Genomic DNA, 26,580 nt, shown 5'->3' on the forward strand with positions numbered 1-26,580 from the left:
AAAAATCACGTGATTTAGGGCCGTTACGGAGTGCCATTGTAAAGATTAATCCATCACAGCCTCTTTATCAGCAGTGTTTAATTCAATATAGTGTGTCTAACCTTACTATGCAACTAGACTGTTAAAATGATCAGTGTCATCTTATTAAAATTTAAGGTAACATAGGCTAACTGTCCAAACAGCCTGAGAATGTTAAATAGGCTACTATAGCGCTCACTTTAATATTTCTGCTGTCTGTTATTAATGTCCACAGACATATTGAAGTGTGTCACTGCATGTCATGGACAATGTAGCCATAGTCTAATTTGCTGTAAAGATAATCATGGACTCTGTAAAAGAGTAAGAATGAACACCAGTTTCTTGTGTAACCAGAAACCAATTTATTTTTGTCTGCTTTTAAGAGGTGGTTTATTCGAAATAGATTATAACACACATTTAAAAAAGTATAGTCTATCAAATAATGGTGTTGTAGTCTTTATGAACAGAATTAAAGGATAATTAGTGGAAAATATCTACTGAGTTGAATGAAGACCGGAAAATGCAGTTCACCACATGTGCACTATTTCTTACAAAGCCTTTACGTCCATAAGTCATGGTGTTTGAAGGATTGAGGACGTTCTTTCCAGTTTTGTGTCATTTATATCAGGCCTTGAGTAGTCAAAGTTCAACAAACCTTTACTTGTGTATTTGTTTTCTCATTAGCATAGTCATGATATTGGGCTGAGACCTCATGAATAAACACAGCAGAGGCAGAGCTTATTATTATTGACATTTCAAGCTCTTTGATTTCTCCTTCAGGACTGTTTCAGCTTTACTAATATTTACTAATATGATTTTCGTAGAATTTGGCATTACCATGTTGCTAAGCTGATTCTGCAATACATTAAGCACAAAGATACACACACAAAAATATCAGGGTAAATATTCTATTCCAATTAGATTCTGCGTTATTCTTCAGTACTGAATAAAGTAGTACAATAAAAGTATCAAAATGTATCAGGATGGTGACTTATAATGTAGGCTAGGTAGTTCATTATATTTGGAACAGAGCTTTTGACTCACTTTGACCGCAGAAGTGCAGAATAAATCAAGTTCACTGTACTCTGGGGTTTTAATATTCACATAAGGTCCACATAAGAAGCCTGAAAGAATCAAGCAAAGGTTTCCTTATTATAAAGTCAGCCTTATAGTAATTTAATTATGCTCAAATATTTAGTCTACAAGACATCAACAGGCTTCTGTTGAAATTATGATTTCCCTATTTTGAGTGGTTTTAACTATTCATGTTGCCAGAGGGTCATTTAGGGCCAAAAAAGCAAAAGGTATAATAGATCCAATGATACTGCATTCCACAGCCATTTTCATTTTTTTACTAAAGGACTTTATAGTAAACATACACGACTGCTTAAATGTTTGGGATAGTAAGATTTTATCGTAATCATTTATAGAGAATGTTTTAACAATAATGCATTAAATGAATTAAAATAAAGACAATAATAAATCAGCAAATTAGAAGGATTTCTGGAGGATCATGTGACACTGAAGACCGTAATAAATTACATTTTAAAATGTATAAAAATATAGTTATATTAAATTGTAACAATATTTCACTATATTAGTGCTCTACTGTATTTTCATCAAATAAATCCAGTTAGAGAATAAGAGAATTCTATCAAAAAACGACTGCAAGAATCTTACATTTGAAACGACATTATCAGTGCTCTGCACATTGTAATGAGAATGAATGCAGTGAACGAAACATGCTAATAAGTGTTTTTTGCTAAGGCAAGCATCATTTTCATTGCTGCTCATTCTCAGGGTTAGGGATTTGAACAAACCCCTAGCCTTATTAAACTTCGGTGAGTAACTCTTCCTGTGGTCATGAGGTTGTTGAAAAGAGGTGTGCTATTACTTTTGTAATGTGCGATCACTCACAGGCAGAACTTAGAATACCATAGAGGGGGTGCAACCATATAGTAATGTGCTAAAAACACGCAGAACATGTTAGCAACTGCATAGAAGTGACGTGGAAGCCACCCACAACAGCCTAGCATTGCAGCGTGACTTTGCATTGGTAAGCACTACTCACGTTTTGTTCAGAAAATGTAAAAACCTAGTGTTTGCATTGTTTTAATGCAGTTATAATTGAGAAGCAAAAAAGATCGAAAAAAAAATTGAAAAGCAAATAATTGAGCTGTATCCAGATGCTTTTTACTCCTGTAAATTCCCTGTCAGCGATGTTTCTCAGTGAATCAGATGCCACTGTTATCACACTTCCCCCCTCTATACCAGCGTTAAGGAAGCTATTTTGAAACTGTACATTGTAATAATTTAATACAGACTAAACTGTAGTTTAATACAGTAAAGTCACTCTTTTTAAATAAATGCAGTATAGAAGGGCCATTTCAGGTTCCTCAAATAACCTTTTAGTAAACAGTCTTTTTGTTTTTATTTTTTTTTTCTAATGTGAAGAACATCTTAATATTCTAAAAAACTAAATTCCAGTGGAAAGTTTGGATGTTCATGGAACCATAAATGCCAAGAATTAACCTTTATTTTTAAGAGTGTTACTGCTAGAATTAGAACACAGGATTTTATATAACACATAGTGACAAACAGAATCTTTGTAGCATATATTTCACTTCACAAGAGATGATGCAGTGAATCACTTATTTCGGTGAACCGCCTTAAACTGATTTACTAAAAGCAATCAGATATTCTAAAGCTGCATATAATTCGACATACTTGTGTGAAATCTAGCATGTTTATGGCAAAACTAAATTATTAGGAAACCAGATAAGCTACATTCTTAAATGTAAAGGTTACAAAAGGATATTTTCACAATGTTACCATAGAAGAACCCAACAACCCTTTCACTATATAATAGTCATGCTATTGAAAAATGTCTGTAGTTCAGTTAGTAGCCTCACTGCTTTTAGTTCTTCACACTGTTCTTTACATAATGTAGGCCTGCTATGAATAATACCTTGAACTTTTTTCCATTAAGTAGTCTGCAAGGGATTTGAACTTTTCCTCTGTGTTAAATTTCATGCTGATGTAGCAGCTTATGATATAATTGCGTAGAAATTAATACAGGGTAATATGAAACCTACACGGTGACACCTTACACAGAGGAGCTATTTGTGCCGTGTGAAGCCAGCAGATGCAAGCCCATGCGTTAGTTCTCACTCGAGACGATCATCAGTGAGAGTTATATTTAAAGCTCTTAAACTGAGAGCATCGGCCAGCTGACACTGTTAAACTACAGCTGTGCCTCAGCAACTTTTACTGAAGAAGAATGGACCATCCGGTCCGGTCACAATTCACAATTTAGAGTTGAGTTTTTTAGATTCAAGTTTAGGCTTTCACACTTTTTCCACTGCTTTCTGACAGAGTGTTAAACCGAAAACATACAGCATGCAATTACTGTATGTGAATGCAAATGCCTCTGCTTAATGCAGTACTGTAGTTGCAAAAATGTAAATTTTCTGAGAAAATGGAGCAATATCTTTATATTTGCATTGAAATAAAATTATACTATTTAATTCATTTGGCACAAAAACATCTACCTTTATATTGAACTTAATTTTACAAAGTAACTGCTAAAATTAGAATACAGAATAACCAAGATGAACACATGTAGTGACAAACAGTATCATGTTATTAATGATTTATAGAAAAGAAGATGCAGATGGAAGCTTATTTTTCACCATGCAATACACATAAAAAGGTTTATTGTTACTTATATCATAATTCTGACTTTTTCTTAAAATCCTGGATTTATATCGCACAATTCAGACTTTTTTCCTCACAATTGTGAGATTCTGAATTGTGAGAATTGTGAGATTTAAACACAAAAATGATAGATATACATTTAGAATTACACAATTTAAGTAATAAAAAAAATACAGTTGTAAGATATAAACTTAGATTTGTGTGAAATAAAGTCCAAATTGTGATTCATAAACTAAATAAAAAGAAAAAAGTTAGAATTGTGAGATATAAAGTCGCATTTAGTATTTAGCTTCCAAAGATGGAGCAGTCTTATTTGATCAGTGGATCTTTTATTTAGATGAATCATCTGAAAGAAACTAATTCAATAGGATTTCCTAACACTGCATACGACATTTGTGAAAAAAAAACAAAAAAAACAAAAACAGTTTTTGGGGAAAGCTAGAGTATTATGAAAACAGCTGAGCTAGTGTCACGCTAGCATTTAGCTTTTTAGACACAGGTTTGTTCGCACATTTTTCCACTTCCTTTCAGATAGAATGTATGGCCTAATCCACTCACCATGCAAGTATGTGAATGCAAATGTTACCAGCTACGATATAATGCAAAACCTTTAATTACAAATATGTTAATTTTCTGAGATAAGCTCATGCATCATTTGTTTGCAAATGCCACTTGGTTTATATCTAATTCACTGACAATCAGGCATTTTAAGTGTCCAAATACTTCATTTTTTTTGCATCCGAAGGATTTCAGAGCAGCAGATACTGTGTAAATCATTCATTTTTTGCAGTCTTAGCTCCAGTGATGAGGAGTATTAGCACACAGAGACAGATGACAGATGCAGTAGGTAGGTGGAGTGTGGCAGACTGCCTGTTTCAGGACTCCACGGCTCACGCTCTCACTTACTGATGCAGTGATAAAGAATGAAGCTTACTGTAATTGACTGTAATCAACTCTACACATACACATAGCCAGGCCAATACAGAGCCAATGGACCCTGCTACAGAAACATTTCATTACAGCAATGATGGACTGCTAATGAAACCGTTTAATGTATGTGAATGAATATGTATGCATGCTATGAAGCGTGTTTTGATGAATAGGTAAAAGAACGCATTAATCTTTCATAAAATACAAATATGTATATTTAAAGACTTACTTATGCTATGTGAAGAAATAGTAGGTTTGAAGTTTTAAAGACAACATTTAAATATGAAATAATTGTATTTATTATAATTAACATTGTACTATATTTTGTACTAAAGGCTAAAGAAATATGATCTGTAAATATTTTCTGTACTATTAGATATTTACCCGAAGAAAAACATTTTAATTTCCATTCAAATTAATTTATAGACTGCATTTATGTTGTAATAAAGCAAAAGGTAATTATTAAAATATTGTGTGGAAAATATTTATGTGCTGTTAGTATAATGCTGAAGAGAGAGATTTTAATTTCTATTCACCACTTGAAAAAAAAAAGAATAACTTATTAGGATTATTAAGAAATTAAACGTATTAATTATTTTGGTTTAAATAATTACTGTGAAAAATATGGCTATCAATAAAATAAACTACACATGTGATTTATTAAAAACACTTAACTGCATTTATGTTGTAATTTTACTGAATACAAAGAAAATTATACAAATATTATGTAAGATGTTATTAAATATAATTTATTATTATATTTTATTTATGAAATTTTATTATCATTTATTAAAGTATCATTATCTGCAGCAAGTTTCTAAAGTTTATTACTTTGTGTCAAGAGTTTGTTCAAATCCCTAACCCTAAGTATAATCGATAATAATAGGGATGCTTTTAATCTTGAAGACTGTGTGTTTTTATGAGATCTGATTAAATCAAGCTCATGGGAATTGTGCATTAATAGTACAGGGCTACATTAGTGCAGTGATGGAGTGCTGTATCCACAGAGCTGAATTTATTTTATAAGAAGACTCGCATGGCTCTAATTCATGTCAAATTTCCATATTTTCATCAAAACACTCAGGTGCACTGGGAGTGGAAAGATATTAGAAACATTCATTATCCTTTAAATATTATCTTAAGGAATTAATCAAATCTGTTGCCGTTTCTTTTTCTTCTTTTTTTTCTTTTTTTTTTGCAGACTCTATTTAAAAAGACAGTTCAGTCAAACATGTTTTTTTTTTGCAGTTACCAAGATCAATTGAATTCTATCCTTAATATCCAAATAATTTGTTGCATTGTTTATTTGCATTTCAACCATAAGGTAGCAAGTTTGAGTTTGTTTCCATAAAATGTTTCTTTAAATAATGCATGCATAAAAATTAAGTGTTTAAAATAACTAATGTGATGCCTGTTATTGAGTTCAGGAAAGATAACAAGCGTGCAAGATCCATTAGTAAAGCACTGGGGCTCTTTGCACAGATTATGCTATTGCATGTCTGCAACTCTGCATGTAAAAATGATTTGATATTGACAATTTCATGTTGATTTTCATTCATATTTTCAGCTTTCTGTTGTTTCTTCCGTACACTCAGGCTGGTGGAGATTTACATAGCACTTTACCTTTCGGATCATTTAAATGATCAATAATCAGTTTTGTGTGTAAAACATAATTTAAAGAAGCTTTGAGCTAAAAAAAAAAAAAAAGAAAAAAAAAAGAGAGAACCGTAATTTGTCCAATACCAATAACTGCAAGTTATATTTAAAGTCTTTCTGAAGCTATAAAATACTAGGCCAAATGTTCAGTCATTATTCACTGACATTCAAATGTTTTCACATTAAAGCTGGTTTGAGATAATGGTAACAACATCTGGCAGCGGTGCTTATGACTGTTTAGTGGCCTTCTCTCAAAAGCTGTGGGTTTGAGATTGAAGTGAGTTACAGTGGAGGGCATGTGTCTGTTCCAGTTAGTGCAACTCAACGTGGCAGTAACCCTTGAGGTTGTGCTTGTGCTCTTGCTTATCATGTAACTTGATGACATCCCTCCCTCAAGTGGAAGCTGCACTGTGTGAAACTGGGTTCACAAACTGGCTGAGTAGTCCAGGGATTTTCACACTTTTTGGATCCAAGGAGCATCTAATGGTCCCCCTTCATAAAATACATATAAAAGTAGTTATGTATTTTAAGACCTATTTATACTATTTGAGAAAGACAATAAGTATTATTGAATTAATTAATTTATTTATAATTAATTATATTTTAATTATATAATATTTTCTATACTTTAAGACATACACTCTAAACTTTAATAAACTGTATAAATTAATTAACTGTATATGCATTAACTATAAGCAGATTAGTTTTTTACTTATAGGGTTAAAATAATGTCTGTCTTTAGACAAACAAATATTCATTATGATGATTTCTGAAAAAAATATTGCAACAGTTATTTATTTTATTATTAGAGTATTATTAGAGACATTTCCTGTAGAACCATTATATGTGGCTCCCAGAATTTCAAAACCTTAGACTAATTGTTTATTGAACTAATTTTAATTTATTCTTTTATTCTGAAACCCATCCAGTTGTTTCTGAACACAAGAATACTTCTTATGTGACCAACTCATGAGAAACCTGTCTGATTGGAGTCAGATAAACCAGAAACCAGCTTAATTATACAAAGCTTGTCGATTGGTTGACTAGTCATTCAGACAACCCACAGACTATTCAATTATAAAAACAAAGTTTTGTACATCCCTCAATGCACATATATATGAAGTGTTGCCATCAGCATAAGGGTATGGGTTCAAAAGTGGTGTTGCTTCTTTGCAAATCCATGTATGAGAAGCACTTTTTTTTTTGTTTAGTCTTTAAACGCTTCCCACATGGAGCTGCTGAAGTCTTTGTGGGATAAGCAGCTCTTGAAGGTGAGCTTTAGAAATGAGTTTGATGAAGGAGTCTGTTGTTGTGTGAATTTTAATATCAGCCTGTGTCCGCTCCCCACTGACAGCACATTAGAGTTGTGTAGCTGTAAGCTGTCTTCTGCACGTCTCAGGGTTCATTTTCACTCTGGCTTACGGCCCTTTTGCGGGATGACCTAGGTTTAGCCGGAGAGGATGTCTGCGTTACGTTACTTATATGCAATAACATCCTCCACACACATGCTGTCCCTAATAAACCCTCTTTTTTTCTCCTTTCTCTGCCCTTCACACTCGGTTTAACTGTGTTTCACGCTCTCTGGCTGCATTTTATGCTCATAATCTGCTGTACTCTATGTCCTCGGTCTGTAGATCAGTGAGCTTCCAGGCTTCTGCTGTATAGGCCACCTGCTCATCTCTGTCTGGGACTGAAGGTGTGACCGGGATGGGCCGGCACACACTGACACACAGATCAGGCAGGTAAACACACGCTGTGTTGCATGAAAAGTGGGCCAGTACGTGCCTGTGTCTCTGATGTATATTGTCCTCACTGGACCTCAACTGAGTCTCTTCATTATACACTGAAAAAAGTGGTGTGGTATTTACTTTGAAGCTATTTGCAAATAAGTACAAAGAAATGGCTAGTAAAATATTCAATTAAACATGACTGAAATAGTATTTTTCTTGTTAAGCATTCTATGGTAATCTTTGTTTTATTTACAACTTTGAAAAATCAATTTTCCAGTATAGTTCAAGTCAGCTCAAAAGTTAGAATGTTTACAGTTTTAGGGTAGTGATCGCAGAGATCACATCATCATAAAAATTTGAGATATTAAAGGAAAAACTGCTTTAAAACATTTTCGGTATGGGTATGTGCAGTTCAAGTTGCAGAACAAAACATCAAATTATTGTCAAATACGCTTATAAGAAATCTGAGGTCTGTAATTTTCCATTAATGAAATTAATACTTTTATTCAGCAAGAAAACTGTCAGTTGACATATTGGTAATCCCCCCTTAGTTACTGTCGCTCACTCAAACAAACAAACAAACAAACAAACAATCAGAGATGCCAATTGTCTTACAATGACAGCTGTCAGTGTGAAAACCTTGTCCCAATATGTTTTTGATAAATATTTAAGTTGGACTTAAATATGACATGAAGGGATATATAACAGATTTTAAAATAAATATGTAAAATACAGATCGCATTGCAAAGTGGGAGAAGTCTCATGTTAGGGTCGCCACGATAGCAATAACAACATCCCAGATCAGCACTGTTCATCTTACCACAGTGTAAGATTAAATAAATGTACATATAAGCAGTTTAATATGGAGAGGCACTGCAATGTAAACCTTTATTTATGTGTTTGTGACTTACACTGTGGGATGACGTGAGAAGAGTTCGCTACTTAGGTTTGTACCGTCACTAACTTTTTAGCTAGAGATACCTTGATGAAGCACAAGATGTTATTAATGTCTGCTTGAGCAGATGAAAATTGTTTTTTAATGAGAGTTTGACAACCACAAAATGAACATTTTCGTCTTGAATGCTTAGGGACATTTTGCTCTGTTTTGGTGGGGTTTAGGAAATGGAAAAAAATACATTACTGGTGATCCTCTCAAGATAGCTGGACACATCGGTTTACCATTTTTGTAGCATAAACACCATCCAACCAATGAAAGCTTCAGATCTACCAATGTTTCTCTATTGCGCTGAAACTTGTTCCAGTCCCCGTGCAACTGACACTCGATTGCCATTGGCTCATCTGCATTCCACGGGAGGGGCTTACCGATAGGTCAGTTGATCAAAAGTGAGAGATTTATAATGTTTCAAATATTTTTATTTATAAATAATAAATAAAACATAAATAAATGCTGTTCTTTTTAACTTTCTATTCACCAAAGAATCCTGGAAAAATATTAAGAAGGACAAATTCTTTCAATTCAATATTATTATTGATAATAATAATAATAATAATAATAAATGTTTCTTGAGAAGCAAATTGGCATGATTTGTGACACTGATAAGGTGACACTGAAGACTGGAGTAATGCTGAAAATTCAGTTTTGCATCAAAGTTATGAATTACATTTTAAAATGCTGTATATTCAAATAGAAAAAAGTTGTTTAGAAACTTTTGAATGTTCATTTACATATTAATAATAGAGTTGATTTCTTATAGCATTTTAGCAGTGTTACAGGAATGACTAGCAGGTTTAATCTGCTGTTCTCCCTTCTGTTGCTTCTCAAAAAAGTTCTGTCCGTCTGCCAGCACGAGTGTTGCGTGCGTCTGCGCTGCGATGGTAGCCCAGGTATGAATGTTAGCTAATTCAATGACACAGTTCTCAGTCTATCTCTGGATTGAGGACAGATCACTATAATTATGCTTCATCTCTCAGGACCCAAATCATGACCCGTTTTCTCTCAGTGGAGCGCCCCACACGCATGAAGACATATAAAGCAATACACTAAGGAGCAATGCAAGAAAGCGCGCACACACACAGACACACACACACACATGAATGATGGCTGTGTCATGTGTTTATGCAGACACAGATGGGAAATATTGTTGCCCCAGACTGTCAGTGATTTATTCAGCATGTGGAATATTCCAGTGAAAGGAAAATACGGTACAATGCAAATATTCAAACTTCATTGAGGCACTGCTGCACCTCGTACTTATTTTGACAGTTTCTCTGGAGGTAAATGTAAAATAGATCCAGGAGGACCGGACGGCTGTGTTCAGAATGGGATGCAAGCTTACTTAATGTGCTGTATTAAAAAAAAAAAAGAAGAAAATTGTATGTGAAATATACAATGATTAATGTTTCAGACATTTGTATGCTGCATTGTTGTCACATGGCCTCATCTTGTTCAGTGTACTGTATAATTCAGTGAGTGGAGTTCAGTTGTCGTCTTAAAGGGATAGTTCACCTAAAAAATTTCATAATTGTTGTTTCAGACCTGAACAAATCATTCTTCTACTTAGCACAGAAGAAATTAATTTGAAGAATGTTGGTAAACAAATGCTTGCTAGTGGCCATTGAACATTGAAAAAAAATAATAATAATAAAAAAAAAAAAATATTAGGATCGGACAATTTTTGGCCAAGATACAACTATTTGAAATCTGGAATCTGAGGGTGCAAAAAAACAAAATTACTGAGAAAGTCGCCTTTGAAGTTGTCCAAATTCCTAGCAATGCTTACTACTAATCAAAAATTAAGTTCTGATATATTTACGGTAGGAAATTTACAAATTATCTTCATGGAACATGATCTTTACTTAATATCCTAATGATTTTCACCATAAGAGAAAAATCTATAATTTTGAGCCATACAATGTATTTTTGGCTATTGCTAAAAATATACCCCAGCGTCTTAAGACTGGTTTTGTGCTCCAGGGTCACATTCTAGCATTTTCTGTCTATAAGATGATTAAAAAAAATAATAATAATAAATACTTTTATTGAGCTAGAATGCGTTCAACTTAATTTATAATGTATAATACAAAAAAAAATATTTTAAATAAATGCTGTTCCTTTGAACTTTCTATATATATTAAAGAATCAAGGATCGCAGTCTCCAGAAATAATATTAAGTAGCACAACATTGACAAGTATTTATTTAGCAAAAAATCAACACATTAAAATGGTTTCAGAGGGATCATGTGACACTGAAGAGTGTAATGAGTAATGATGCTGGAAATACAGCTTTGCATCACAAGAATAAATTACATATTAAAATATATTCAGATAGAAACACTTATTTTAAATATTTCAAAATTACTGCTTTTTTATCAAATAGATGCAGCTTTGGTGAGCAATGAATTTAGAAGTGTTTTGTAGTATCTTATATCATTTGTCTCCCTTTTTGTGAATGCTGTCTCACTTAAAATTTTTATGAGCTTCCAAAAGAGAGAGACGGAGATTGAGTGGAGGCTGGGAGACAGATGGATTAAAGATGGAGGGGGGCTGTGAGAAAGGAGGCTGCCAGTGAGTTTGTTGGAAAGTTGGATCTCATTTTTTAGCTCGTTGTTTTTTTTTTTTTATATAGGGCTGCATGATTATGACAATACTCATATTTGTTGATTTACTTACTGCGATCACAATTATTAATTTCAGTTGATAGTATTTATATTAAATGTGCCCTTAGTGATGTTTTCATTTATTGCATTGGTTGATATGGCTGTTTTGGCCTTATACTAACACTGAGAAGAATGAATGTACCAACATACATAAGCAAAAGTTGTAATTTTCCAATAGCATTGTAAAATCGTGATGTAATTATGACAATTTTATCCTTCATATCTTATTTAAGTGACCTAATTCTCTAATTTAAGTTCAGTAACAATTGTAAATTTTGCAAAATATACTCTTCACATAGTTTTTAAATAACCTTAACCATATATATATATTAATATAATTAAAATTAAAGTTAATATTTGATGAAACTTGAATATATTGTACTGCATTTTACAAAGTACAAGTGATACTAAAGAAGTAGAAGTGTTACTAAAAACTACACTTCACCGATATTATTCTCATTTTGCTTCCTCACATTAAATTCTGAGTTACAATTCTGTACTGTATTTGTCACTTCAGTTCAAATCTCGATGGCCCTGATTTACAAATAACTTTACTTGCTTGTTCTGCGACAGTTTCCATCAAAACTGAGCTCATAAACCATCATCGTATGATTTCCACATCTTCTCATTCACTCATCAGATCTCTGCTGTCATATACATACTATGAGCTATACATAGCGAATGGAGAGAGCGAAAGACAGAAGAGAGAGAGAAAGAGAAACAGAGTATTTCATGGATGGCTAAGTTGCTATGGGAACAAGAAATGGTTTCTGTTTTCCCAAAAAAAGTGTCCTCGTTCCCTCCGTTTCTCTCGAAACCCCTCGCTTTTCTCTCTCTTTCTCTTTTCCATCTCTGTTTTTCTCCATCCTCTCCGTCTCTCGCTTTTTTCTCTCTCCCACACGTTTTTGCACTCTCTCTCTCTCTCTTTCATTCAGTTCTATCCGTGTCTTCCATACCTCTCTCGTTCCCCCTCTCTCTTTGATCATCTGTCTCTTTAACACTCACTTATATTCTATTCTTTTCCCGGTCGTCATGGCAATAAGCTGGGGGTGTGTGGGTGAGAACGAGAGAGAGAGAGTGGGTGTTTCGGAAGTGACATCTCTTGGGCAGTAACCTTGTTTCCTGTATGTAGATTTGGGGGGCGGGAGCTGTAAAGTGCAAGCTACAGTGACGCCGTGTGGAGGATGCGGCGAGGAGACGAGCAGGTAGATGTGAACGCTGCTTCAGGAGCTTCCAGCTATTGATCAGTGCTGCCTCTCTTTATAGAAATCCAGTGTGCAGTGGGAATTAGCAAAGGAAAACCACGCTTAAATCTCTTTCATATCTCAGCTCTTTGTCCTATAGAGCAATGAGATTAGACAACTCAGACGTTTGCTAAAATCAATGTAACAAATGACAGTTTTGTGGCTTTTCTAAACAAGGATGTCTGTTAGCATTCCCTTTCACCCTAATAGAACTTAGTGCAGGACCCCTGAAGTTACGTGAGATCTGCTCTCTTTGCTTATGGGAACCACTAAAGATTTGAATCAGTCATCTGAGCTGTGATGTCAAAAGCAGTAGGAAAAAATGTTGGTCTGGCTTTTAAGAGTTAACTGAAATACAACCAAAATCAAGGAACATTTTTTTTGTCTCAGGATGGTGTAGTTATAGCATCAGCCAGAAGGAGCTAACCGACCCTTGGTAACCTGTTAAACCTTGACCTCTTAGTGTGAACCATAAACAACAAAAGATGTGTTACTTTAGCCTTTCTGAAAGTTAGCCAATTAGGAACATTCTCAAGCCGTCAGTCATTTATCGTGTTTGCATGCATCTGATTGGCTGAGATAGCTTTGGATGGTGGGCTTTTGGAGAGATTATTTAAAGATTATTTACTTTTAGCAGTTTCTTTTCTCAGTGTTTGCTCAGATTTTCTGTCAAAAATCTTAATAAGAAACTTATGTCAAATATTGCCTATTTGTATTAATATTTATATATCTCCAAATGAGCTTCAGGAGAAACATCAGAGACAAAGCCAATATATACATCTCCAGAGCTATATAAGAGCATCCTCTAAGAAATAACATTCGATTCCTGCTACTGCTGGATGACACATTCCTGCCTTTCAAAATCCATTATGATGTAAGGTCACATGTCCATCACACTACATGAACACAGAAATGCTTTTGTGCATGGATCAAAGCATGACCTTTCAGCCTACTGTAAAACACACTATTGACATCTACTAATGCAACACATATATGATTCTGAAACTTGCATCTACTCTCTTTTCTGTGCATGCCTGAGGCATCTGGAGATACTGTGTGATTTATTTTTAGCTCTATTTGGAATGCAGCGATGTGAATAATCAGTGTTTCTCCTGTTGGGCTGTGTAATGACAATGTGAGACTGACCCATCCTCAGCCTGATCCTCATGTGCACGGGACACATCAGCACCCACAGACCATAAAAGAATAGTAACACCCTCTCAGAAGTGTGCTAGCCAATGAGACCCAGCACTTGTGATGGAGAACAAGAAGAGGCACCTGCAGCTTTTGTGTCTGGGATGTCAGAGGTGGTGCATGGGCTGAAACAGATGCATTTGAAGAACAGTTTCTAGTTAAACAAAGCAAATGTTACTGAAGAGCTTACTGTACTCTTACAACCCAAAGCCTCTTTCCTAGTTCATTCAGAATGTTCATTCCAAAATGGGTCATCCAGAAATCATTAACCATGGGTACATCAAAGAATAGTTCACCCAAAAATGTATTAGCTTAATAAAATTAGCTGAAAATTTACTCACCCTCAGGCCAACCAATATGTAGATGAGCTTGTTTGTTCATCAGGACAGATTTGGAGAAATTTTGCATTGCACCACTTGCTCACCAATGGATCCAACACGGTGAATGGGTGCCGTCATAATGAAAGTCCAAACAGCTGATAAAAACATCACAGTAATCCACACCACTCCAGTTCATTAATTAACATCTTGTCAATTGAAAAGCTATATATTTATGTAAAAGAAATCCATCTTTAAGGCGTTTTAACTTTTAAGATTATCCATGATATTGCTTTCTCTTGTTTTCTGAAACGGGAGAGAAATATGCACAGATAAAGCACCGTTTACAAGCAAAAACAGTCAAAAGGGTTTTAAACAAATTTGTCAGTTGATTTGATGTGAGAGGACAAGAGAAGACTGACTTTTTTGAAGTATTATTATGGATTATCGACTGTTTTGAAGCACATTTAAACACTGTAGTCTTGGGCTACATCTACATAAATCTGGATACATTTAAAATGCTCTCCATCTGCATTAGCGCTTTCAAGCTTTTTCCAAAAAATTTTCACCCACACTGAAATGTCGGAAAACGTTAAATTCACCTTAATGCACATATGTAAAACCTCATAAAAGCTCACTGAGATGATACAGACGGAACCGACACAAGTTGTCACGCAATTCGGCAGGAACTTTATAATTACAGAAATAACTGACTGGCTTCGTCCATTTCTCGCACACTCATGTTTGATCTAAAAGGCAACAGCCCTCATGTTTCATCTCATCTGATGTCTCATCTTTTTAGGACTGTAATATAAAGAGTGTACAAAGTAAGTATCTTTAGCAATAGTGTGATAGTGAATTGCACATAACAGACACAATTACCTGCATAAACATAGATGTCTATTGGTAAAACATGCGTCATCATTTTCAAAAGCCCTGTTTTCACACTACCATACTACAACGTGAAAAGTGCATATTCAAATTAATCTACTTTGTGGAGCGTTTCCAAAAAGCGAAGTTTTTCTTGACAAAAACGCTGTCTCAGTGTGTATTGAAGGCCAAAACAGAGAGGAAAAATATGCATTTGACGCTGCATATTTTTTATATTATTTGTGGACGCTGGATTTTCACTTTCACGTCACAAGATTTTAATTGATGGACTGAAGTTGTTTGGATTACTTGTGGATTTATTGTAATGTTTTATCAGCTGTTTGGACTATAATTCTGATGGCACCCATTCACTTCAGAGCATCCATTGATAAGTAAGTGATAACTTCTTTCATTTTATTTTGTCACTTCTAGTCCTCAATATTCATTCCACATTTCATGTCTCAGCCTGTCCTTACAGACATATGTAAATGATAAAGTGGTAAACAAGGGATAAATTAAACAGAGGTGGATAAACACTAACATATTGTACCTTGTGTTAAGTTGCCATAAAGTCACTTCACATATTCACTGCAACTAAATCATTCATATTCTATTTTCTTACATGGCGGCGGAGAGTGCTGTTGAACAGGGCAGCACAGGGCAGCTCCTCCAGCTCTCCAGGACTTCTTGTCAGGACGGAGCTGGATGTGACAGGCTATTTCTATGGTGGAAAAGATTTCAGCTGGCTTACTGTCAAGCGGGGAGCCCAGTGCACTGTAGTGAGTGTGTTGTACGGCCCAGCGGTGGGAATACAGTTCAGAGCAGCGGCGCAGTACTGTATTTGCTGTTTTGTTTGTCGTTTGGTGGCCTGCTGTCTTGTTAAAGAAATAGTTCATCTTAAAATGAAAATTCTGTCATTACTTAGTCTCATATGTTGAATCCAATGGACTACTTATGTGGTTGGTTTATTTTTTATTTATTTATTTTTTTGTGGTGCTTTTTGGATCAGATTTCTTTATTCTAAAATTTGTACATTTTCTTTTGGTCACAAAAGCTGTATTTATCTGATCAAAAATACAATAAAACATGTATTATTGTGAAATATTATAACAATTTTAAATAACTGGCTTATGTCTTAAAATATTTTAAAATGTAGTTTATTTCTGATGCAAAGCTGAATTTCTCAGTCAACAGTGTCACATGATCTTTCATAAATTATAAAGTTCAAAAGAACATTTATTTTAAGTAAATTTTAAGTAATTTAAATTTAACATTATACATGTTTTAGTGTCACTTTTGGTCAATTTAATGTAAATTACAAATGGAAAAATTAAAATTTAGAACAATTAAAAAAAAAAGTTAAATTAAATAAAATAAAATATAAAAAGGTTTTTATTTCTGCTATTTTCCGTTGTAAAATTTTGATATATGATCTATAAAGATATGATCTATATCTTTATATATATGACGATAAATGATCTGTCTATCTGTCTGTCTGTCTGTCTGTCTGTCTGTCTGTCTGTCTGTCTGTCTGTCTGTCTGTCTGTCTGTCTGTCTATCTATCTATCTATCTATATATCTATCTATCTATCTATCTCTCTCTCTATCTATCTATCTATCTATCTATACACATATACAAAAAATACTACAAAGGACAAAAACACACTACAAGAAGATTACTTAAATTTTACAATTAAAATGAGAAATAAAAAAATATCTAAAATATTAATAGAAATATAATAGTATGATACTCAATAGTACTTCAATATAAAAGACATATCGGTGTTTGAAGGATTTAGTTTGTGCAGAAGTTAATTTGAAAGCAGCTGGACTTTCTTTTCCATTTGCTGAAGACGTTAGCTACAACAGATAGAAAGCAGAAAAATGAAAAGCTCGACTGTCTGTGCATAAATTCTAGCAAACATACGGCTGCTTAAGTCCAGTGATCTGTTTTGTAAGTGCCTTTCCCTGTTGTTCTGGAGTGCTTGGAGGAAATCTGACAAATGTGTGTGTGAGTCTGGACAGAAGCGTCCTGTGCCGGTCCAGCATCCCTCTGATGCTGCCACCATCTGTCAAGGCTGTTTCTGATTGGCTGGTGGTTCAGAGGGTAGGACTTCTGAATATTGACTCTGAGCTGTAGTTTTTGGAGCGAAAGAGTGAGAGACTCGTCCAGTCGTGAGTTTTATAGAACAGGGATGAAGTAAAAAAGTCAAAGGCCACAGTAATCGCTTTATTGCACTCGCCTTGGCTGACAGGGCCAGAGCTGAACATGTGACAGCTTCTCGATTTAGAACTTGATGAAACTACAGTGCCGTCAATATCAAAGTCTGCACATGAGATATACGTTTACAGTCTGAGGAGAAAGACTGTCTGTAAGATAAAATTCTGGGTAAAAATGTAGTTCAAATGTACTGTATTGTTTATGTTTGAGTAAAGCTGTGTTTGCTGTGAGGCCAAGCACCAATTGTGTCTGTGTCTGTTGTTGTTGTTTTTTTTTTTGGCTGGAGTCCATGACAGCCTACGGAACCATATGGTTAAAAATTTGAAAATTTGCCGAACTGATTGGGGAGAGTTTGACCAAATGATCTGACCCTAATGTTAATGTTGCACCATGTACAGTCCATTTACTGGCTGGTATTTTTTTTTAAAAATCCCATAGGTTGATATAATAAGCACTTGTGCAGAAAAGTTTATACTGGATTTGCCAGATTTTGGTTGAAAGTACAGTACCATACCAGGGTTAGTAATTATTATTATTTTATTTTTATTAATGTTTAATCAGTAAGGACATATTAGAATTAATCAGAAGTAACAGTGAAGACATTTAATTAATATAATATTAATTAAATAATAATAACATGATATTTCTATTTAAAATAAATCCTGTTCTTTTGAACTTCCTGTTCATCAAAGAATCCTAAAATATATTTTAAAAATATATTTAAAAAGGAAAAAAAAACAAATATGTAGTTTTTTATATTTCAGAAACTTTTTTTGACCTGAAGTAATTTGCTAATAGTTAATATAAATCTTCAAAAAGTCATCCTACAGCTGTTTCCCCCCTGCTAAATTTGATACAAGGACTGCTCAAGTGATTGAATAGGGCTGCATAATAACAATGGTAATGCATGTTTGAAATGATAGTCAAGGCTATTTTGTTCAGAAATTAATTTTGGTTAATAATCATGATTTATAATTTCTATTTATGTTTTATCAGAATTATTTTACTTTTTTGTAAGCATAAATCTAGAAAGTGTTAACTCACATCAAAACTTCTCTCAAATGCAAAAAAAAAAAAAAAAAAAAAAAAAAAAAAACAGTACAGTTAATTACACTTATTCAAAATTAAACCGTTTCATACTAAAACAACCAAATAGACTTGTATTCAGATCATCAGTTTGAATTATTTATTTTTTTTCCGCAATGGAGAGAGAGTTTGTGAAAGGTTGCCAGGTTGAGAAAATAAAGTAAAACACTGCGCAGAAATATAATGTTTAAAGGGATAGTTCACCCAAAACTGAAAATTCTGTCATTAATTACTCACCCCATGTCATTTAAAACCGCAAGAAATTCATTCTTCTTCAGAACACAAATTAAGATATTTTTGATGAAATCCGCAAGCTTTCTGACCCTCTATAGACAGCAATGCAACTGAAATGTTTTATGGCCCAGAAAGGTGGTAAGGACATTGTTAAAATAGTTCATATGACACCAGCGGTTCAACAGTAATGTTATGAAGCTATGATAATACTTTTTGTGTGCAAAGAAAAAAAAACGACTTTATTCAATGTTTTCTTTTCTTTCGGGTCAGTCTCCACTGAGTACCACGATGCTGTTTATGCACGGTCAAAAAACAAGGATTTTATTTTTAAAAAAATCATAATTTGTGTTCCAAAGATGAACAAAGTTCTTACGGGTTTGGAACGATATGAGGGTGAGTAATTAATGACATAATTCTCATTTTTGGGTGAACTATCCCTTTAAGAGAACAGCTCTGATTGCAATATTTAGACATTTGGCAACTCAAAGCATGTAAGCTTGACAAATGTTTAAATAGCCAGCCAGCCAGCATCAGAAGTCGTGATCACGTTAAAGTGCAATTTAAAATATATTTGAAACTGCAATTCATTTTCCTGTAGTGCATCAATGAATTTCACTGTGAAAATGCCAGACATGAAGTTATGTTGTTATCGTAATGTGGCAAAGCTTTTGCTTGATCGAATTAATCTTCCATTTATCCATTATGGAAGACATTGTTGTTCAAAGTGACTTATGAGGTATAGATTCTTCAAACTTTGTGGAGGAATGTTTGGTACTAGCGCCACATACTGGTATAATGTTGTAAGTTCAGGTTGAATCTGCTTATAGACTTTGAACTAGCAGGAATAACAGCTTAGTTTTGTCTTGCATTTTAATTATTGACCTTTCTCCTCTCGTCCTCTTGTCCCAGATGCGAGGTATGCTGCCCCCCCCTCCTACCGACACCAGCCCTCCTTCGCTGCTGCTCCCTCCTACGAGCAACCCGACTGGAATCCTCGTCTGTGTGTGATCAGTGGAAATCAGCTCTACATGTTGGACCAGGAGGAGGTACTGGCAGCCCAATCACACATAATCAAGCACTTCCTTTCCAACATGTTCCTTTCTACAGTTTGTGTGCTGGTTGGTCATTTTACTGCCAGTTTACATAAGGGACTTTATTTCAGACTTTCCACAGCTCAAAACATCTTTTGTTTCTCTATATTCTTTGGTTGATTTGCATCAGCAGTCTGGGAGTGTTGTATCTCGTAATTAGTATGTTAGTGTGCATATGAGTCTTGGGCATTATTAGCAGTTTGTGAATCATCTGTAGTCTGATTAAATACGTAATATAACAACAAAATACAGAACAATGGCAACAATATCTCATCAATAAATATTTTGTAATATATTTTAAGTAACAATAATTTTAATGTATATTGTTAAAATTTAGTTTTTATATATATTAACTTGTGCACATAAATAATAAATTATTAATTAGCTATATATTGTTTATATTACAATGTTTATATAAGAAACAGAAAAATGGCAACAAAAAAAATATATATTTTTGAATTTACATAGACTTTTAAAATAATTTATTTTTGTTGTAAATTCCTGATAAATAATTTATTAGTAGTAGTAGTAGTAGTAGTATTAATAGTAATAATAATATTATCATTGTTATTATTAGAATAATAATGAGTGCATGATTTTAAATGTATTTTAATTGATTTTGAGTAGTTACTTTTAAACTGCAGCAATTTTGTGTTCATCTAATTTTCATCAAAAAAACAATTTATAATTTTTAATAAATAACTTAAATTTTTAATTTATGAAATACATAGATTAATTAATTAACCAATTAATTGTCTACTAATAAATTAATGATTATGAATAAATCAATGTTAAATAATTTGATCAATAACTGTATGTGTATATATGCATATACTGTATATAATGTATGTGTTTATAGAAAATAAGATGATTACTGGTATAGACTTTCAGGTGCAATTTGCTTGGATTGGGCAGTGAACATGAATTGCTTTAATACTTTATTTCTACTTTCTACTTATTAAACTTTATTAAGTACATCTTACAGACGTTATTAAAAATATTTTCCCCTTAACTTATAACAATGAGCCGGATCTCATGCTCCCTCAAAAAAATAGGTGCAGGATGGCCCTGATCATATTCTGCTGCCCATATTCATCCAAAATAATTTAGCATTCTTTAAGTTCAGTTTGACTGTACCTAGATGAAGTCAGCCTGTGCAGTGCTGTGTTTATAATGGACACAGTGACTGACCTGTACAGCAGGTAGTGCTGCAGAGCACTGAGAGGCTCATTAATCAGACGCACCGTCCGTCTAATTGCACCCGTCTTGTTGCATGTTCCGATAAGGCCACACTTTGAATAGATGTGAATCAGTGGTGACAGGCTAATGACTGTCACCTCTGTGAAGATGAGCAGCATCATGAAATATTCATGGTTGTCACTCATCTGCTGCAGGGGACAGTTGCAGCCCTGTTTGTGTGTGTGAGGGTCTTCATTCGGGTCCTGTAGTAAATGACAAGCGTCTCCTCCGTGCAGACATTGCACTCTGTGAGTCCACAAGAGGACATGCTTTTCTCTGATTGTTTTCAGGGGTTGTTGATGGCTGAGGCCACTAAATTCATTCGCAATCAGCTTATTCTGCCCTCACGTAACAACAACATGTATGTATCGTAAATTAATAACTGTACCAGTGTATAATACACAAATTGGTTATTTAGTGTAATTTTTTGGTATAATTTTTCTATTATTATATTATTTAACAATCTTTTGATTTAGCTTTTTTATGCTTTCCTTTTGTATATTTCCAAATTTTTAATATATATATATATATATATATATATATATATATATATATATATATATATATATATATATATATATATATATATATTAGTTTTTATGTTTAAGTGTTTCACCAAATTTTTACATTTTATTTTATTTCTGCTCTAATTCAGATAACTTCAATTATTTTTAATAGTTTTAATTTTAGTTAACAACAGGTATCCATTTTGTTTGCTGTCTAAAATTTATAGGACCTTCTTAGAAAATAAATAGTAATAAAATAAGTAAAAAATAAATTATAGTAATAATTAATTTATAAAACAATAACAATAAATAATACAAATAATATTATAATAAAATACATACAATTATATATTTTTATGTTTTAAGTTTTGATTTTAACTTTAGTTTGTTTTCATCATTTTGATGTGATTTTGATGGTGTTTTTTATGTTTCACCTAATATTTTAATTGTATTATATTATCAAATATATAAAATGTAGATTAACACTAATATTCATATTATATGTATTATATGTATATAATATGTATTAATAATAATAAATGTAATATGGAAAAGTAAATATATATATATATATTAAAAAGGCAACACTTTTGCAAAAAAAAAATGTTTTACCAACATTTAAAACCTTACAACCTTTAACTAATATAAAAGCATTTTTTTAAATTTTTATTTTAAATATTTAATTGTCTAATTTACAACTAATTTGAGTAATCGCCTAGATTCTTATACAACAATAGTAAAATTCAGGTAGATTTCAGTAACATGGTTGATTAAAAAATGTAGTGACTTGTTGCTGTCTTCAGAAACAGCCTTTAGAGGGAGTGAGAGAGTCAGGAGTGATTTGCTGAAATGTAGCTAAATGCTAATTGATGTGGGGTGACTGTGGCCCACCTCCGACTTCACACGCGCTCTGTGCACCAGCACTCAGATAATTTGGTTCTCGTGCGGATCCGTTCCACCGCGACACGGCGTTACGCAAGTAGGCCCAGAGCAAGGTTTCTCTGGCTGTGAGTGGGTGGCAGCCATTCTTGTAGCTGCCCCAGGAATCAGGCTATGGAATCATGCGCTCACCAAATCACTCTCTGTGGCTGCTCGCATCGCGCTGTTCAAAGATGTCACAGTAAATAAATTAATTAGTATGGACACAGTCAACAGAGAGCCTTCGCTCACAGCCGATGCTGTGACAGAACATGACAAGTCTTTAGAAAGAGATGTTAGCATTGTGGGAGTCTGTTTGAAAAGATTATGTAATGGATTCATGGATGTGTCACGTGAAAATATGAAAGAGCTCATGAAATGGTTTTCTTCTCTGTAGAGCGCAACAGTGGCTGTCCACTTTTTCAGTAGCATTGGTTCCAGAAGTATTTTTTGGTTAAAGAGTTAAGCAGTGAACCAAACCAACCATCTACAAGGAGAATCATATTACAAACATTAAAGCAAGAAGTATTCTTGTCAGGCAAAAAGACAAGGTTACAAAATTGTCGCTGCCATTTTGTTGTAGGTGGAGAATTAATTTCCATATATTTTTGGTGAAAAAGCAGCACATCCATCTATCTGTATCTTTCAACTGCCACATTTGACTGTATTTTCTATCCACAATTCAGTGATTGCACTATAAAAATGTGACAGGAGATAATATATCTCAGGTACAGTGTTCTCAAGATCAGGATATAACCCGTAGCTGGTGTCTTCAGTGAAAATCATCCTGTGTCATTTATTACCAGAGCAGCTGGAACCTGACAGTAATGTGATGTTGATAGAAGCAGACAGATCTCATCCTTCTTCTCTTTAGCTCTGCTGTTTTGCAGTGCTGTCGTGGTGTTCGCTGGGCAGATCTGGGATGGAGCAGGATGCCAGCGGAGTCAGTTGAGGTTCGGGTCGGTCGGGCTGCCGGCGAGGTGCTGTCAGGTTGGGCTGTGATCTATTAACGCACCATTAGGACAGAACGGACCGCACACCTGCTGCTCTCCACCCCGTTTCCTCTCTCACCTGCCCCATCACACAGCTGGGCCAGTTATGGCTGTGCTGACATATGGCAAACTCCCCTACAGCGCAGCATGAGTGTGTTTGCCAAGCTTGAGCCCTGCCCAGAATTATGGGGATACACACAGAGAATATGTTCTTGGGATCAAAACAGCCAGACACTAAATTCTAAATGTTGAAATAGACAGGTCTATAAACTTTGGGACATGCTTAGACAGGTCCCAAAGTTTAACATTTTAAAGGTGAAACACATAATCACCGTAGGATGCCCCTTATCTGCTATTGGTTAGACAAAGAGATAGTCCCGTCCTAAATGCTTCCTGTTTTAAATACTGTGTACCTTTGATAGAGTGCACCTGTCGGGTTCCGGAAGAAAAAAATAGAAGCCCATTTTCACTATGGAAAATAAATAAATAAAGTAATTCTCACTAATTCTCTGGTAATTTTGAGTTTATATGTCACGATACTGACTTTATGAGAATAACAACAATAATAATAATAATAAATACAATAGATACAAAAAACAAAAAGTCAGAATTGTGAGATAAAGAAGTCACAATTTTATTTTATTTTATTTTATTTTTTATTCCATGGTCAAAACAAAAAACAAAACATAACAAAAACAGAATTGAGAAATGTAAATTAAAATTTTAAGATGTATGAATATGAGATGTAAACTAATTGTAAAATATATATCTTGTAATAATTTATTTCTCAGAATGGAGAGAAAATTTTGCAACTACATTTTTTAATTGAATGGCAGAAACCAATTTATTTTGTTCATAAGGACTTTTTAATCTGCTCATGAATTCTTTAAATTCTTAAAGTCTTAAAAAACAAAGAAACTAAATTATGAAAGAAAATTACTTAAGAAAATATATATATATCAATAATTGTTTCTATATGATGTATAAGATATAATTTTTAGGGGAAGTCGTGGCCTAATGGTTAGAGAGTAGGACTTGCAATCAAAGGGTTGTGAGTTCGAGTCTTGGGCCGGCAGGAATTGTGGGTGGGGGGAGTGCATGTACAGTTCTCTCTCCACCTTCAATACCACGACTTAGGTTCCCTTGAGCAAGGCACCGAACCCCCAACTGTTCCCCGGGCGCTGCAGAGCACGAATTCTGAGTATGGGTCACCATACTTGGCTGAATGTAACTTCACTTTTTTTAATATCTTTCAGTTGTTTTAATATAGTTGTTTTAAAGGTGCTGTGTGTAGGATTGACACCGAGTGGTTGAACTAGGTATTGCAGTCCAAATTCAAAATATTGGAGAGGGTTATTTTCACCCGGCCCCTCCTCCTCAGATGCATGTTGCCAGATTGACGGCACAAACACAAACGAGTACACTTGATGATGAATGAAATTCGTGCCAAAATACAATTGGGTTAACTGGCAGTGGGCGGGTTTCACAAACCAAAACAAAAATCGACATTCTGGCCCGGAACACACATTTTCAAAGGAGAATAACTGACTGGTTGGTTTGGTTCATGGCTTATAAATTTTTAACAAATACTTTTTTAATATCCATATGGTAAAAATGAATGTAAAAAATACTTGCAAGAACTAAGGCAGCAGAAAAAGTGGAACACTTTAGAGCTGTATATCTAATGCTGAGGCTTCTTTCCTCTGAGAAGCTGATTGTCGACCCGTAGCAGGTCATTCTCCACCTGGCCTCAAACTCTCTGTGTTTTGTTTAGTGACTCTTCTGTGATGTTCCATATAACATTGAACCAGGTAATTGCTGGCCAGCTGAACTCATGCCACAGGCAGCCACTCACTTGTGTCCCACAGTTCCTGATGCATACTGTAGATCTGTGTCTAATGGGTTCAGTTTCATGAAGATAGCATGATGGTAACAGGCCATGTTCTCTGGCTGCCTTAATATATCCAAGAGTACTGTATATTAGATCATTTCCAATGAGCAGATGTGACCTTACATGCTGTGGCAGTGAATTATGAGTTAGAGGAAAACAAAAACACAAACAAGATATTTGTAATATTCTAGACAGCTTAGCATTTAGGAAGAACTAATGGAGAATTTTGCATAAAGGTGAATGTAATTTCTGTGCCACCAGCAGTACCGAACCAGATAAAGTGTGTTTACTATACTTGTGTTACATTAACTGAATTTAATTAAATTTAATTAAATGTAAAAATGTTTTTTGCGTTCCTTTTCATCATGCATATGCATTTGAATGCTGTAATCCATCTCTCTATATTTAATTCCTCTTTTGAAGGAACACAATAGTGTGTTTTGTAATGTATATGCTGTGTTTTTCAATGTAGAGAAGTTTAACCTGCTTTTCTTTACCTCCACGTTCCGAACCTACACTGGTAAAAATTATGTGTGGGATTTACTTAATATTTTATATCTGTCGAATATTTTGACAGAATGCAAAGCGACGGTGAAGCCTAAAACCACACATCATGAATGTACAACAAAATGTGACACATATACAAAAGCAAGTTCACTTCCAACATGTTATTTCCTCGATTTTTCACCCTTTGCAACACTTATTAAAAGATTTAAAATTATTTTCCAACGTTTACTTTTGTACAGAATTCCTAATAATAAAACTACAAAAAAAGAAACCTTTCTTTTTGTTTTGTTTGTAACACAGAGATTGCAATCTTCACAATAGATCACTTTTTTTTCACCCTTTGCAACAAATTTTCAAAATTTTCAAATTTACTCATGGAACATGCGACAAACATCCTAAGAATAAAACAATAATTGAATCAAACAATTGCAGACAAACATTGTACATTGAGCTCTTTAGGATAACTCAGATGAATTGCATAAATTAGGCCAAGCAGAAAAACACAAGCCTTTGCAACACCTGCCAATCCCGTCATCACCTCTATGCTTTCCAGCACTATCCCAGTCTGTAATGGATCATCTGTTGAGCCACCTTTCGTGAT

The 26,580-nt window shown here is 34.2% G+C and overlaps 1 protein-coding gene across 8 annotated transcripts in view; it reads left to right on the plus strand.

Annotated features, from left to right (window-relative positions):
• Window positions 1-26,580, plus strand: part of LOC132158852 (ras/Rap GTPase-activating protein SynGAP-like) — a 124,809-nt gene that overhangs the window by 1,427 nt on the left and 96,802 nt on the right. For 7 of the 8 annotated variants that reach the window (XM_059568456.1, XM_059568454.1, XM_059568450.1 and 4 more), the window contains exon 2: window positions 19,745-19,881. In XM_059568456.1, coding sequence (XP_059424439.1) covers window positions 19,745-19,881 — 137 coding nt within the window. Of the gene's footprint in view, window positions 1-7,955; window positions 8,064-19,744; window positions 19,882-26,580 lie in introns of all 8 variants that reach the window. The other variant, XM_059568452.1, reaches the window with a different exon arrangement.

This window comes from Carassius carassius, chromosome 15 (genome assembly GCF_963082965.1).
Source record: "Carassius carassius chromosome 15, fCarCar2.1, whole genome shotgun sequence".
NCBI classification, from domain to species: Eukaryota; Metazoa; Chordata; class Actinopteri; order Cypriniformes; family Cyprinidae; genus Carassius; species Carassius carassius.